General features: G+C 50.0%; 1 protein-coding gene across 6 annotated transcripts in view; it reads right to left on the bottom strand.

The window, feature by feature from the left end:
- ST3GAL3 (ST3 beta-galactoside alpha-2,3-sialyltransferase 3) overlaps positions 1-16492 on the bottom strand; it is a 425585-nt gene that overhangs the window by 62938 nt on the left and 346155 nt on the right. For all 6 annotated transcript variants that reach the window (XM_075067555.1, XM_075067560.1, XM_075067557.1 and 3 more), the window contains one exon: positions 49-195. In XM_075067555.1, coding sequence (XP_074923656.1) covers positions 49-195 — 147 coding nt within the window. The remainder of the gene's footprint in view (positions 1-48; positions 196-16492) is intronic.

Below are 16492 nucleotides of genomic sequence, written 5' to 3'. Positions count from 1 at the left end.
TCATCTTCTTCCATCCCCTCTGATTTCTTTGCCCCATCTTGCACCTACCCCTCTGCCCATCAGGCCATTGTTGAAAGGCAGGCCAATGAAGCTGAAAGCTGCCTCCTGGATGAAGTACGGATTCAGGATGCGGATCTCATGAGGTTCTCTTGGGACACGGGTAGCCACTGACTTCCAAAATCCATCAGATGCACTCTAGGGAATGGAGACAGCAAAACAAGCACAGGTGGTCAGATAACACAGATGCCATGTCACTGTCATCCTCCGAAAATCCACCAGAGACAGCTATTCTCATTCTCCCCTTGGACACAGCATTAGTACTGGTCACAACTGATCAAAAATCATTAGCCAAACATCCAAGAAAATCTCTAACTGATGCCATATGCCACATACTCCTCCAGTGTGTGAATCATATTCTCCCATGTCCCACTTCTACCCTAGCGTTACTGTCATCCCTTGCTGGGTCATATTTGAATTAGGCTGTAAGCTTATAAGGGACTATCTTGCTCTGTAAACTGCCATGCACATGCATGGTGCAGAATAAAAACAAACAAACAAACCAACCAACCATAAATAAACAGGGTAATTGTGTCTTCTCCATTAACTGGCCTTCCTAGAGTGTTTACTCAGCAAACTTGAGAGACCAGTGGGATGGACATAGCCACTTGGCTTTGGAAGCTGCCTTATGAACATGTCTCATTCTGTGCCAAGCTGGCCTTTTCAGCTACCCTGGAGCAACTAGCCTCCAGAAATATCCCACAGCTGCAGAAAGTGAAAAACATAAAAAAGGAGGGAGGAGCACAGGACACTGAGATGGGACCAATTACGAGAGAAGTATCCTACTCGCCTTCCAGTGTCCTCCCACTGGGAAACAACTGGCAATTAACATGCAGGAGAAGAAAAGAGACAGAGAGAGAATATTCATGATCATAACAAGAACAGGGCTGATAAAATGACTGATAAATGACCATGGATAGTTTCTCTCCATTTTAATCACATTCTCTAGCCAACCCTTTTTGCATTCACCAAATCTCACACGTGACAGGATGCACTTTTTCTGGGCGATAACTAAGCAGTGCTGAGTGTTTCAGAGATTCTCCTAGCTCTTGGCAGACACAGCTCTGCAATGCTCAGGTAGCCTCATCCTCAGCTTCTGTATCAGATTGTTTACCCTTAGGAATACACACCCAGCTAGAACATTGTAGGTGTAAAATAAACTTGCTAAAGAAAAAACATGTCTGGGGGATCTAGGCCATGATTACCTGGTAGTGCTCTGGATCTTTACATCAGAGGAAAGCAGAATTTAAACATGGGAAGAACTAGAGGGCTTTTAACCCATTAGCAGCCACAATGCAGTAACAAGACTTGCTAGCTGAAGTTGCCAGTTTGTCACAGTGACCCAGGAACCTCTCAATCCCTAATGGCAAGGGGATGCAGAGGGTTACAGGCCTCTTGTGGGTCACAGATTCTAGAGGCATAGATTTTAAGGTCAGAAAAGAGACCACTGCGATCATCTAGTCTGACCTCTTGTACAGCACAGGTCAGAGAACTGCCCCCAAGTAATTCCTAGAACACGTCTTCTAGATAAACCTCCAATCTCGATTTAAAAACTCAGTGATGAAGAAGACCCTTGGCCAAGTGTTCCAATGGTTAACTATTCTCACTGTTAAAAGCTGACACCTTACTTCCAGTCTGAATTTGTCTAACTTCAGCTTCCAGCCACTGGAACACGTTAGACCTTTCTCTGCTAGACTGGAGGGCCCATTATCAAATCTTTGTTCCCCAGTTAAATATAGACTGTGATCAAATTACTCCTTAACTGCCTCTTTGTTAAACTAAACAGATTAAGCTCCTTGAGTCTATTTCTAGACTCATTCTCCTGGCTCTTCTTGGACCCCTTTCCAATTTATCAACATCCTTCTTGAACCGTGGCACCAGAACTGGACACAGGATTCCAGCAGCGGTTGCACCAGTGTCAAATCCAGAGGTAAAATAACCTCTCTGCTCCTCCTTGAGATTCCTGTTTTTGCAGCCCAGGACATTTGCATTTAGCTGTATCACAACACAGACTGTTTACTTGTGGCCAGTTTGGCAAACAATCTAGATTATTCTAAATCAGTGACCTGTCCTCTTCACTATTAACCACTACCCCAAGTATTGTGTTACCTGCAAACTTCATCAGTGATGATTTTATGTTTTCTTCCAGGCCACTGATAAAGATGTGAGACAGCATAAGGCCAAAAACTGATTCCTGCGGGACCCCGCGGCAATCAGACCCACTCAGTGATAATTCCCCAGGTCTGGGGTGTCCATTCTAGTTCACCAAAGGGTGTCAGGTGAGGTCTTGAATAAATGCCTGCGCCACTCCAGTCATCAAAATCATTGTGACACGTACGTACACAAACTATACAAGGAGAAATGTATATATACAGAAGTTATGTTCCTGAAGTCGGTAGGTACTGGCCACCAGTGAAGGTGAAAAACAGGTTTTCTGTCAGACAAGAATGTTTATCCAGCAACCTGTTAATATGTAAATTGAGTGTGAGGACTTCAGAGGGAGGAACTAAGGACTGGTCTAGAGTGAAAAGTTCCATCGTCATAGCTGTCTCTCTCAGGGGTGTGAAAAATCCACACCTTGCAGAGATGCAGTTAAGCCAACCTAACCTCCAGTATAGACAGTGCTCGGTCAATGGAAGAATTCTTTCCTCGGCCTAGCTACCGCCACATGGGGAGGTGGATTCACTGTGCAGACAGGAGAGTCCCTTGACACAGGGAGTCTCTACACTGAAGTGCTGCAGCTGTGCTGCCAGACAACCCTAAGTGTAGACACGGTCAAAGAGAGAGAGAGAGAGACAGTGGGGCAGGAAGAACCGTATCTGGAGATGCACTTCAAAGGTTTGCCTGACTGTATGCAGGGAAGACACCCAGGCACCCTTCACCAAGGAAGAAAGAAAAACAAGTGGTTTTGCTTCCTGGAAAAGGGTGTCAATCAGACTTGGTTGAAAATGCTGAAGAGAATTTTGGGCAAGACAAAGCTTCAGGAGGTTAACGTGCTAGTTAGGTTTATTCTCTAGAAAGTATTGTGATTTTGTTTTATATTTAACCATTTGTTTCCTACATTCTTACTCACTATTACTTGAATCTTTGATGATAAATTTATTCTTTTTTTCACTATAAATGTATCTAAGTGCTGTGGTTAAGCAAGGTGGTCCTGCGCTAACCCAGACAAGCTGGTATGTTCTCTCTTTTGGGAACAGCAGGGCTGGTAAATCTGTCAGTGCTCAGTGGAGAAGGGGCTGGACACTGCAGGGAACGCTCTGGGAACTCGGGGGTTGGTATGTGCCTATTGTTACCTGTACAGAGAGCACCAGGCCTGCAGAGGCCTGGCAGGCAGAGCTTGTGCTGCCAGAGGCTGGTGGTTTTGGGGAGTTGACTCACAGCAGACACAGACAAGGCTGCCTCACGCTAAGGGCAGGTGGTGGTGAGATGCCTCACAACCCTGGATACCCCTAGGGAGCATCAGTCACACTCCTCATAGGATCGAGCCACAGAAACATGGACTTCCAATACATATATGCAGCATGTGTCCAGTAAGTACACAACTCCTCCTCCAATGCTGAAGGGCAGAGCCTGGGAGGAATACCCCAAAAAACACCAGGTGTATCTAGAGCCATTTCAAGTACATGGAACATTTGCTCTGGACCACGGCTACTCCCTCCGGAATTCCACTACTGTTGTGACTGTAAACTCCTGTTATCCCCCCAAAACCACCAAGCTGAATCGAAGGCCAAGATACAGTGAACTGAAAAACAGTGAAATTCTGCCTGCCTGCCCCCCAGACTGACCTCTGCAGTCAGTTACACATTTCCCTCACTCTGGCAGCAGAAAGTACAGACTGCCTGAGTCTTTCGTACCCTAGCTGTGGGAAAGAGTAATTGACTGCGGAGTGGAACACTTCATAAATCCAGTGACAGCTGTGTCTGACAGATAAGGAAGCGGGACCTTTGACTCATGTCTAAACTGGATTAAGCATCCTTATTTACTGCTTTCTTCAAGTGTGGTGTTCACTTCGTAACAGACCATTGGGAAAACAGACTGTATGCGAAGGTATCCACATTTGGGTGAAGAACACCACAAATAGAACAGCTCCAACAAATACAGGCCCCTATTCTAAATGGGGCCCTACCAATGTCACAGATCATTTTGGTCAATTTCATGGTCATAAGATTTTAAAAATCATAAATTTCTATTTGAATCTGAAATTTCACAGTGTTGTAGTTGTAGGGGTCCTGAGCCAAAAAAGAGCTATGGGGGGAGGGTTGCAAGATTATTGGGGGGGGGAGGTTGTGGCACTGCCACCCTAATTTCTGTGCTGCTGCTGGCAGGGCACTGCCTTCAGAGCATGGCATCTGGCCAACAGCCACTGCTTTCCGGCTGCCCAGCTCTGAAGGCAGAGCAGAAGTAAAGGTGGGTGGCCATATGACCCCCTAAAATAATTTTGTGACCCCCCTGCAAGTCCCTTTTGGGTCAGGACCTTCAATGTGAGAAAGACTGGTCTCCCCTGTGAAATCTGTAGAGTAGAGTAAAACCACACACAATACCAGATTTCACAGTGCGTGACATGTTTTTCATGGCCATGAATTCTGCAGGGCCCCAATTATAAAGATACTAAACAAAGACTCTCAAACCCATTCGCAGCTATTTTAGATCAATCCATCATAAACATTGGCTGCTTCTGCCAGTGGGAGGTAATGGTAAGGAATGGCACAGGGCAGCGCATGTGGGGAAGCTCATTTTCAGCAGGCCCAGTCTTCCGGAGAAGATGATGCTGTAGGGAACATGGCAGGAGCACTGTGATGCGCTCACAACTACTCCACTGCCCACCTTAAGCACAGTATGGAAAGCTTTAGAAACACCTGGAAGGAGCTTCTACTTTCTGCAGTACTAGCCCCACCCAGCAAGAGGTGATCTAGGGAATGAGGTGTATTACCTAGTCCCATCATTCCTTCAGCTCCCCTGGCTTTCCTTGTGCTCCCCAATGACTTCAATCAGCATTTTGTACTATTGTCTTTGACCAAAGCACCACAGCTCAGATGCCTTGGTCCCACCGTTTCCACCTCTCACCACAGGTCAAACATTTTGTTTGCCTTGTCTCTGAGGATTATCCCCCAACACACCTGAATTCCTAGGTAATTTACATAAAAAAGGAAATTTATTAGAACAATTGGGAGAAGCCCTAAACTCAGACAGTACAAACATTGCTATGCAAAAGGGCCTGAATCAAATTCCCCTTTGCAAATACACACAAATTTTGGGGAAGTTCAGATCTGGAAAAAGTCTGCAAGCGCCCCTAGCTTTATCACAATAATTATATAGTAATAAGCAACATTACACAGCTGGTTGGGACAGGGAATGAGGATGCAGACTGTTATCCAAATGAAAAAGTGTAAGATGCCATGACAACCATGTTATGGTCCTATGTCCCGCCTCAAAGGGGGCTGCACTTCTCAGGCAGATGAAGCTGTTTGTGTTTCATACACATTCTATGTCCACATGATAGGAGTGTTCTAAGCTGTAATTCAGATTGTGGCCTTGGTAAAAGTGATTTGAGAGCTTTGGATGGAAGAGCCTACAGAACTGCAAAGTTCTCCTTAGAGCACAGATGGGGATTTGGCCCACTGCTTCTTCTCATCCGGCCCACGGCAAGTCTCTGTGCCACGGGCCAGATACTCCAAGCCTTGGCTCCCCATTGCGGGGCTGGAGCCACGACCACCAGCTCGCCGGCATGTCTCTGCGGCCCCTAGGGGGAGGAGTGACCAGGGAAGCTCTGCATGCTGCCAGCGCCCCCAGTGCCGGCTCTGCAGCTTCCACTGGTCAGGAACTGCAGCTAATGGGAGATGCGGAGAAAGTGTCAGAGGGCGTGGGCAGTGCGCACTGTGCAGAGCCACCTGGCTCCTCCGCTTAGGGGCCAGATATGCTGGCCACCTTGGGGAGCAGAGCAGCACGGAGCCAGGGCAGGCAGGGAGCCTGCCTTAGCCCGCTGTGCTACCATCCGGAAGGTAAGTGCTTCCCGGCCAGAGCCTGAACTCCACACCCCTCCTGCATCCAAACCCCTACCCCAGCCCAGATCCCCCTCCTGCACCCAAACTCTCTCCCAGACCCCACACCCCCACACGCACCCCAACCCTGTCCCCGCCCTGAACCCCCTTCTGCACCCAAGCTCCCACCTGGAGCCCGCACACCGAACCTCCTCCCACCCTCCTGTCCCACCCTCATCCTCACCCCAAAGCCCACACTACCAGCCGGAGCTGCATCCCCCCCATCCTCTGCCCCAGTTTTGAGCCTGCTTCCATACCCCAAACCCCTTGGCCCCAGCCCAGAGCCCCCTCCCGCACTCTGAACCTATTTCTGGCCCCAGCCTAGTGCCTAGGGAAGTCCCAAGCCTCCGTGCTCCCCACAGGCCTGGAGCCGTGAGCACTGGCTCGTTCCTCTGCAGAGGGAAGCCCTGAGCCTCCGTGCCCTCCACCCTGGGGCTGTGTGTGGCCTCCGACTGATTTTTGATGTGGGTCAATGGCCCCGATAGAAAAAAGGTTCCGCACCCCTGCCTTAGAGAGACAAGGGGATGAAGTCATGTCTTTTACTGGACCAACTGCTGTTCATGAAGGAAACAAGCTTTCGAGCTAACAGCTCTTCTCCAGCTCTACCAAACACACTCAGAACACTACAGCCAAATACAAGGTGGAACAGGATGTTCAGCATAGAATCACAGAATTGTAGGACTGGAAGGGACCTCGAAAGGTCATCTAGTCCAGTGCCCTGCACTCATGGCAAGACTAAGTATTATCTAGACCAGGGGTGGGAAAACTACAACCCATGGGCCAGATACGCCCCATGAGCTGTTTTAAGCTGGCCCGCGAGCGCCCGCTGGGGAGTGGAGTCCAGGGCTTGCCCTGCTCCAGCGCTCCAGCCAGGGTGCAGGGTCGCGGGCTGCACCATGCAGCTCCCAGAAGCCACGGCATGGCCCCACTCCAGCTTCTACATGCTCCAATGGCCCCCTCTGGTGCTCCAATGGGAGCTGTAGGGACGGTCCCTCTGGACAGGGCAGCGTGCAGAGCCACCTGGCCACATCTCTGTGTAGGAGCCAGAGGAAGGACATGCCATTGCTTTTGGGAGCCACTTGAGGTAAACGTCGCTCGGAGCCTGCACCCTGAGCCTCTCCCCACACCTCAGCCGCCTGCCCCAGCCCTGATCCTACTCCCACCCTCCAAACCTGATCCCTTGGTCCCAGCCCAGAGTATCCTTCTACACTCCAAACCTCTCATCCCCAGCGCCACCCTAGAGCCTACACCCCCAACCAGAGCCCTCACCCCAACCCCAATTTATGAGCATTCATGGCCCGCCATACAATTTCTATGCCCTGATGTGGCCCTCAGGCCAAAAAGTTTGCCCACCCTGATCGAGACAATCTCTGACAGGTGTTTGTCCAACCTGATCTTAAAAATCTCCAGTGACAGAGATTACACAACCTCCCTAGGCAATTTATTCCAGTGCTTAACCATCCTGACAGGAAGATTTTCCTAATGTCCAACCCAAACCTCCCTTGCTGCAATTTAAGCCCATTGCTTCTTGTCCTATTCTCAGAGATCAAGGAGAACAATTTACCTCCCTCCTCCTTACAATAACTTTTTATATACTTGAAAACTGACATGTCCCCTCTGAGTCTTCTCTTCTCCAGACTACATAAACCTAGTTTTTTCAATCCTCTCTCATAGGTTATGTTTTCTAGACATAAGAACAGCCGTACCGGGTCAGACCAAAGGTCCATCTAGCCCAGTATCCTGTCTACCGACAGTGGCCAATGCCAGGTGCCTCAGAGGGAGTGAACCTAACAGGCAATGATCAAGTGATCTCTCTCCTGTCATCCATCTCCATCCTCTGACAAACAGAGGCTAGGGACACCATTCCTTACCCATCCTGGCTAATAGCCATTTATGGACTTAACCACCATGAATTTATCCAGTTCCCTTTTAAACATTGTTATAGTCCCAGCCTTCACAACCTCCTCAGGTAAGGAGTTCCACAAGTTGACTGTGCGCTGTGTGAAGAAGAACTTCCTTTTATTTGTTTTAAACCTGCTACCTATTAATTTCATTTGGTGACCCCTAGTTCTTGTATTATGGGAATAAGTAAATAACTTTTCCTTATCCACTTTCTCCACATCACTCATGATTTTATATACCTCTATCATATCCCCCCTTAGTCTCCTCTTTTCCAAGCTGAAGAGGCCTAGCCTCTTTAATCTTTCCTCGTATGGGACCCTCTCCAAACCCCTAATCATTTTAGTTGCCCTTTTCTGAACCTTTTCTAGTGCTAGAATATCTTTTTTGAGGTGAGGAGACCACATCTGTACACAGTATTCGAGATGTGGGCGTACCATGGATTTATATAAGGGCACTAATATATTCTCAGTCTTATTCTCTATCCCCTTTTTAATGATTCCTAACATCCTGTTTGCTTTTTTGACCGCCTCTGCACACTGCGTGGACATCTTCAGAGAACTATCCACGATGACGCCAAGATCTTTTTCCTGACTCGTTGTAGCTAAATTAGCCCCCATCATATTGTATGTATAGTTTGGGTTATTTTTTCCAGTGTCCATTACTTTACATTTATCAACATTAAATTTCATTTGCCATTTTGTTGCCCAATCACTTAGTTTTGTGAGATCTTTTTGATCTTTAATCATTTTTGTTGCTCTACTCTGGACTTTCAGTTTGCCCACATCTTTCCTGAAATGTGGCGCCCAGCACTGGACAGAATACTCCAGTTGAGGCTAATCAGCATGGAGCAGAGTGGAAGAATTACTTCTCGTGTCTTGCTCACAACTCTCCTTCTAATACATCCCAGAATGATGTTTGCTTTTTTAGCAACAGCGTTACACTGTTGACTCCTATTTACCTTGTGATCCACTATGGCCCCCAGTTCCTTTTCCGTAGTGCTCCCTTCTAGGCAGTCATTGCCCATTTGTATGCGTGCAACTGATAGTACTCCACTTAGGAAGGAACATTGCATTTGTCCTTCTTGAATTTCAACCTATTTACTTCAGACCATTTCTTCAGTTTGTCCAGATCAGTTTGAATTTTAATCCCGTCCTCCAAAGCACTTGCAGCCCCTCCCAGCTTGGTATCGTCCACAAACTTTATAAGTGTCCTCTCTATGCTGCTATCTAAATCACTGATGAAGATACTGAACAGAACCAGACCCAGAACTTATCCCTGCGGGACCCCACTCATTATGCCCTTCTAGCTTGATTGTGAACCACTGATAACTACTCTCTGGGAACAGTTTTCCAATCAGTTATGCATCCATCTTACAGTAGCTCCATCCAGGTTGTATTTCCTTAGGTTGTTTATGAGATGGTCATGTGAAACAGTATAAACCCCCTTGCTAATGTCAAGATATACCACATCTGCTATTCCCCCCCATCCACAAGGTTGTTACCCTGTCAAAGAAAGCTCTTAGGTTGGTTTGACATGATTTGTTCTTGACAAATCCATGCTGACTGTTACTTATCACCTTATTATCTTCTAGCTGTTTGCAAACTGATTGCTTAATCATTTGCTCCATTATCTTTCCCGGTGCAGAAGTTAAGCTGACTTGTCTGTAATTCCCTGAGTTGTCCTTATTTCCTTTTTCATAGACTGGCACTAGTTTTGTCCTCTTCCAGTCCTCTGGAATGTCTCCTGTCTTCCATGACTTTTCTAATGGCTCAGATATCTCCTCTGTCAGCTCCTTGGAAACATTCTGGGATTGTTAGCATAAGAGTTAACACATATTTCAAGAGGCCATTCAAGGTGAAGGGGCCTGTTAACACCCCTCCTATCACGGAAGGGAAAGAAAGGGAGGGGTTAAGTGAATTACAGATTGTTATAACTGTCGCTGTTCAGTCCATGATTTTTGGTATCTAGCAGAGTTATTGCAATGAGCTTGGGGCTCATTAAATAACAAGCCAGTGAATAAGAAAGGGACTTTTCAAAAACAAACTAGAGAACGTCTGTGGTGAACTGCTGTACACAGCTACTGTATTCTCACCCCTTGCTTCCAGGGCATGGGTCAAAATTCCTGTGTTCCTTATGAGGGAGTCACTCTAAATTATATTCTTGTACAAACATATCTCTACATCTTCCCTCCTAAAAAAACCCAATTGGCTCTTATGTACATATACAGAAACAGCTAACAACTATCTGATAACACATTGTTACCTTCTCAACTCTAGTACATTTCCATAAACCCAGCATGTCGGCTACCAAGTGAGGAGAGGTTACAAGCACATCACTCTGGAGTGAGTCTCTACCACTCACTTTTCTCAAATACCCCTTTTCCAGGCAGGTTAGCAAATCTCTATAAGACTTCCAGGATGTTTAATCTCCCTCGCTGATCTCAGTATCAGCCTTTCATTACAATCTTCCTCGTTCTTTTCTTCCTTGGCTGTTTCTCCTCTGTCTGTTGACAATAAACAGTCAGTCAGTTGGTGAATGCCAGAGTCCACATCTACCGTCGGTATTTCAGAAAAGACGGTTACTCACCTTTGTAACTGTTGTTCTTCAAGATGTGTTGCTCATATCCATTCCAACTAGGTGTGTGCGCGCCGCATACACGTCCGTCGGAAGCTTTTTACCCTAGCAACACTCGGTGGGTCGGCTGGGCGCCCCCTGGCGTGGCGCCGCTATGGCACCAAATATATACCTCTGCCGACCCGCCCGCTCCTCAGTTCCTTCTTGCCGGCTACTCCGACAGTGGGGAAGAAGGGCGGGTTTTGGAATGGATACGAGCAACACATCTTGAAGAACAACAGTTACAAAGGTGAGTAACTGCCTTTTCTTCTTCGAGTGCTTGCTCATATCCATTCCAATTGGGTGAATCCCAAGTCTTACCTAGGCGGTGGGGTCGGAGTGAGATACTGCAGCATGTAGAACCACAGAGCCGAAGGCTGCGTCCTCTCTGGATTGTTGCACCAGGGCATAATGGGAAGTGAAGGTGTGTACTGAAGACCACGTAACTGCTCGACATATCTCCTGGATAGGTACTTGAGCTACGAAGGCGGCCGACGAGGCCTGAGCCCTGGTAGAATGAGCAGTAATATGTCCCGGAGAGACATGAGCTAGATCATAGCAAGTACGGATGCAAGCCGTTACCCATGACGAAATTCTCTGAGAAGAGACGGGTAGGCCTTTCATCTGATCTGCCACTGCCACAAAAAGTTGGGGCGTCTTGCGGAAGGGTCTTGTTCGGTCAATGTAGAAGGCGACCGCCCTACGGACGTCGAAGGAATGCAACTGCTGTTCTCTACGAGATGTATGCGTTTTGGGAAAGAAGACCGAGAGGAATATGTCCTGGTTGAGATGGAAAGCTGAGACTACTTTAGGGAGGAACACCGGATGTGGACGTAACTGCACCTTGTCTTTGTGGAACACCGTGTAAGGTGGGTCCACCATCAGAGCCCGAAGCTCAGAGACTCTCCTAGCTGATGTGATGGCCACAAGGAAGGCTGTTTTCCATGACAAATACAGGAGCGAGCAGGTTGCCAATGGCTCGAATGGAGGAGTCGTAAGTCTCGTCAGGACCAAGCTGAGGTCCCAGGAAGGGGCAGGGCGTTGTACCAGGGGGTATAGACGCTCCAAACCTTTGAAGAACCTCGAGACCATAGGGTGGGAAAAGACGGAGTAAGTGCCTTCTCCAGGGTGGAAAGTAGAAATAGCAGCCAAGTGCACTCGCAATGATGAAACAGCGAGGCCTTGCTGTTTAAGATGCCAGAGGTAGTCCAATATAGTGGGAACGGGAACCTCCGTGGGTGTTACATTTAGTGTTTGACACCATCAAGAAAATCGCTTCCACTTGGCCAAGTACGTAGACCGGGTGGAAGGTTTTCAACTACCCAGGAGTACTACTTCCACTGGGGCAGAGCAACGCAACTCCGACTGGGTTAACCATGTTGGAGCCACGCTGTGAGATGGAGGGACTGCATGTCCAGGTGGTGAAGCCTGCCGTGGTCCTGCGTTATAAGATCCTGATGCGAGGGCAGAGGGATCGGGTTGGCTATCGAGTGGTCCAGCAATGTGGTGTACCAGTGCTGTCTGGGCCACGCAGAGGTGATCAAGATCAGGAGAGCCTGTCCCTGTGGAGCTTTAAGAGAACCTTGTGCACCAGTGGGAAGGGTGGAAAGGCGTACAGTAGCTGGTTCTTCCATGAGATTAGGAAGGCGTCCGATATCGAGCCCGGGGCGAGACCTTGGAAGGAGCAGAACTTCTGGCACTTCCTGTTGTCGCGGGAAGCGAAGAGGTCTATGTGGGGAAAGCCCCACTTCTGGAAGATGGAATGTAGAACGTCCGGGCGAAGCGACCACCCGTGAGACCGAACAGATCTGCTGAGACGGTCTGGCAGGGTGTTCCGGACTCCCGGGAGGAACGATGCTACCAGGTCTATCGAGTGGGCTATGCAAAATTCCCACAATTGGATCACCTCCTGACAAAGGGGAGATGATCGAGTCCCTCCCTGCTTGTTTATGTAGTGCATGGCCGTTGTGTTGTCGGTAAACACTGAAACACAACGACCTTGCAGATGTTGTACGAACGTCTGGCATGCCAGGCGGACTGCTCTCAGCTCCCGGACGTTTATATGCAACGCTAGCTCTTGAGATGACCAGAGGCCTTGCGTGCGATGATGGTCTAGATGAGCTCCCCAACCGAGAGACGACACGTCCATCGTTAGGGACACCGAGGGCTGCCTCGGATGGAACGGCAGTCCTGCACAAACCAGGGAGAGTGTTAGCCACCAGTTGAGGGAGTCTAAGACGGTCTGAGGAATGGTGACCACCATGTCTATGGTATCTCTGCCTGGACGGTACACTGAGGCGAGCCAGGTTTGAAGGGGACGCATGCGTAGTTGTGTGTGCTTGGTTACAAATGGACATGTGGCCATGTGACCGAGGAGGCCCAGACAGGTGCGAGCCGAGGTCATCGGAAAGGTTTGGAGGCTTTTTATAACAGAGACCAGTGCCTGAAACCGGGGCAGTGGCAGGCAGGCTTTTATGAGTTTAGAGTCTAGAATGGCCCCAATGAATTCTATTCTTTGAGTGGGCACGAGAGTAGACTTCTCTAGATTGATTATCAGGCCCAGTCTCTCGAATACGTCCGTGATGATTGCTACGTGCCGGGTGACTTGGGCCTCGGAGGTCCCTCGAATAAGCCAGTCGTCTAGGTAAGGAAACACATGTATTCGCCGACGATGGAGGAAGGTGGCTACTACTGCCATGCACTTTGTAAAAACGTGAGGGGCCGTAGAGAGGCCAAACGGAAGGACCGCAAATTGGAAATCTTGGCGGTGCACTGTAAACCGTAGGTACCGTCTGTGCGGGGGATAAATAGCGATATGGCAATATGCGTCCTTCATGTCGAGAGCAGCATACCAGTCTCCCGGACCCAAGGAAGGGATAATGGTCCCCAGGGATACCATGCGGAACTTCAACTTCTTTAAAAACACGTTGAGCCCTCACAGGTCCAGGATGGGTCGAAGACCTCCTTTCGCTTTGGGGATTAGGAAATATTGGGAGTAAAATCCCCCGCCACCTCCTCTATAGCTCCGATTGAGAGGAGCGTGCAAACCTCTTGCCAGAGGAATTGCTCGTGAGAGGGGTCCCTGAAGAGGGACAGGGAGGGGAGGTGAGAGGGAGGGGGCGAAATAAATTGGAGGTGGTATCCAAATTCCACCGTGCGTAGGACCCAACGATCCGAGGTTAATTGGGACCACGCAGGGAGGGAGCAGGAAAGGCGATTGGAAAACTGAAGGGGATCCTGGGGAACGACTGGTGCTCTGCTCTCGGGCGCACCTTTAAAAGTTCGCTTTTGGGCCCGTCGCTGGTTTGGCGGGACCGGTATTGTGTCCGCCTTGGGATCCAGATTGTCGTCTGCGGTTCCCGCAACCGCACCTTCTGCCAAAGTCTTGTCGCGGTCTGGGCGGGGGGTAAGGGCGCTGAGGCTGGGTCTGGAAGGACCTCTGTTGGGTTTGTGGGGTGTGCATCCCAAGGGAACACATAATCACTCGATTGTCCTTAAGACTCTGTAGCCTAGGGTCTGTTTTCTGGGAGAAAAGGCCTTGGCCTTCAAATGGCAGATCCTGGATGGTGTGTTGCAGTTCAGGAGGTAGACCTGACACTTGCAGCCATGAGATCCTCCTCATCGTAATTCCCGAGGCCACGGTTCTGGCCGCCAAATCCGCAGCGTCAAGGGAGGCCTGCAGGGATGTCCGCGCCACTTTCTTTCCTCCCTTGAGAAGGGCTTGGAATTCCTGGCGGGAGTTTGGTGGGACCAGCTCGGTGAACTTACCCACCAACTGCCAGGTGTTATAATTATATCCACTGAGCAGGGCCTGTTGATTTGCCACCCTGAGTTGGAGGCCCCCTGCAGAGTAGACTTTACGTCCCAACAGGTCCATCCGTCTAGCCTCCCGCAATTTTGGGGCGGGGGCTTGCTGGCCATGGCGCTCCCACTCATTGATGGATTGAACCACCAGGGAGCATGGAGGAGGATGGTATATAGGTATTCGTACCCTTTGGAGGGTACCATATACTTTCGTTCCACCCCTCTGGCCGTAGGAGGGATAGACACTGGGGATTGCCAGATTGTGTCTGCTTTGGCCTGGATGGAATGTATAAATGGCAAAGTTACGCAGGTTGGGGCATCCGCTGAGAGTATGTCTATCACCGGGTCTTCAACCTCCGGGACCTCCTCCACCTGGAGACTGATATTTAAGGCGACTCACCTCAAAAGGTCCTGGTGAGCTCAGAGGTCGATGGGGGCGGGCCCAAGGAGGATGTACCGGCCACTGCCTCGTTGGGTGAAGAGGACGATGACAGACCTGGTACCAATGGTTCCTGTAGGGACTCTAGGTCCGGAGGTACATCAGGGTCCGGGAGGACCTGAGGGTCCGGTGCATGAGGAGAGTGATCTGTACCCGCTGGAGGGGGGCGGCCAACAGTGGCCTCCGGTGCGCGATGTTCCGATGGCGCGGAACGTGATGGTACCATGGGTTCGCCTTGGGCCTGGTGATATGCCCAAGGCATCCAAAAGGACCACTGATGAGGATCTTGGTCTGGACCTTAAGCCTCATGAAGAACCCAGCTGTGTGTCTCTGAATCGGGATAGGCAGCACTATCAGTGTGCGATGACCCAGACGCGTGCCTCGACGGCCATGGCGGAGCGGAGGCCGTTTGAGGATAAGCCCTGTCTCTAGGGTACCGTATTTTGTGCCGCACTGGAGAGCAGTACCGGGATCCGTATCGGTACCGAGCGTGATCGGGACCTGCGACCGGCGCAGTGCCGGGAGGTCGACCGGGATCTTGAAGCCCTATGATGAGAGCGGCTGCGGTGCGAACGGTGCCGGGAGCAGGACCAGTGCCTGGAGTATCGGTCCGGTGAGCGGGACCTTGAGTGGTGCCGCGAGTGCGACCAGTACCGAGGAGGAGATCGGTACTGGGACTGCGAGCGGCGCCTGGATCTGGAGCGATGACGAGATCGAGAACGCTGGCGGGACCTCGATCTTGAGTGCTGTCTGCCTGAGGTGCCGATGGAAGGGGGTCTTACCATGGCAGGCTTGCCTGTCAATTAAATAACCCGCACCGGCGGTGCCGGGGGTTGAGGCAAGGCGGGCTCTGTTAATGCAATAGGTTCCCTCGCCGTAGCAAATGTCTCTGGCATAGTGGGAACGAGAAGCTCTACCAAGGCATGTGCTGGGGAGCTGTCATGCACCGGACTCGACGGCTCTTGCATGGCCGGAATCAATGATGCGGAGATTGTCGGTGCCGCGGCAATTAGTGGTGCCGGGCGGCTCGACTTAGATTGCTGCTCAGACTGTGGTGCAGATAGTGGAGCCGCAGGAGTTTTAAGCTTCTTGGCAAGCGGGGAGAGGGAGTGGTGCTGGGCCGGTTTCTGGGCCGGTGACGGCTGGTGCCGAGATGTCTTCGCGGTGCCGGCGCTCTCCGGTGCCGATGAGGCACTTCTCCCCGGCGCGGACTGTTCCGGCAGCTGCGTTGCCGAAGTGGGAGGAGTGAGGCTGCGTTCCATAGGAGCTGCTTAAGGTGAAAGTCCCGCTCCTTTTTCGTCACGCTTTGAATGATTTGCAGATCCGGCCTTGTCTGCAAGGTGGGATTCCCCAAGCACTTGAGGCAGGAAGTCGTGGGGTCTTCGGGCATCGGCTGATGGCAGGGCAAGCCACGGTTAGAAATCCGGTGGAGCCAGGCATTGGGCCTGGCACCGGAGAGGAAAAGGGAAAGGGCTAATCCCCACCTCTGAACTAATATACACTAACTACATTTACAAAAATCTATTAACTAGAAATACAGAGAATAAACTATATACACAGTAAGTATTAGAACGAGCGAAAAGCTAGGGAGGGGGAGATCAACTAAAGCCGCCCACTGTTCCAACGACTGACATGG

Source organism: Chelonoidis abingdonii, chromosome 7 (genome assembly GCF_003597395.2).
Source record: "Chelonoidis abingdonii isolate Lonesome George chromosome 7, CheloAbing_2.0, whole genome shotgun sequence".
NCBI lineage: Eukaryota > Metazoa > Chordata > Testudines > Testudinidae > Chelonoidis > Chelonoidis abingdonii.
Note: the sequence above shows the minus strand (reverse complement) of the source record. Positions and strands in the feature narration are given on the sequence as shown.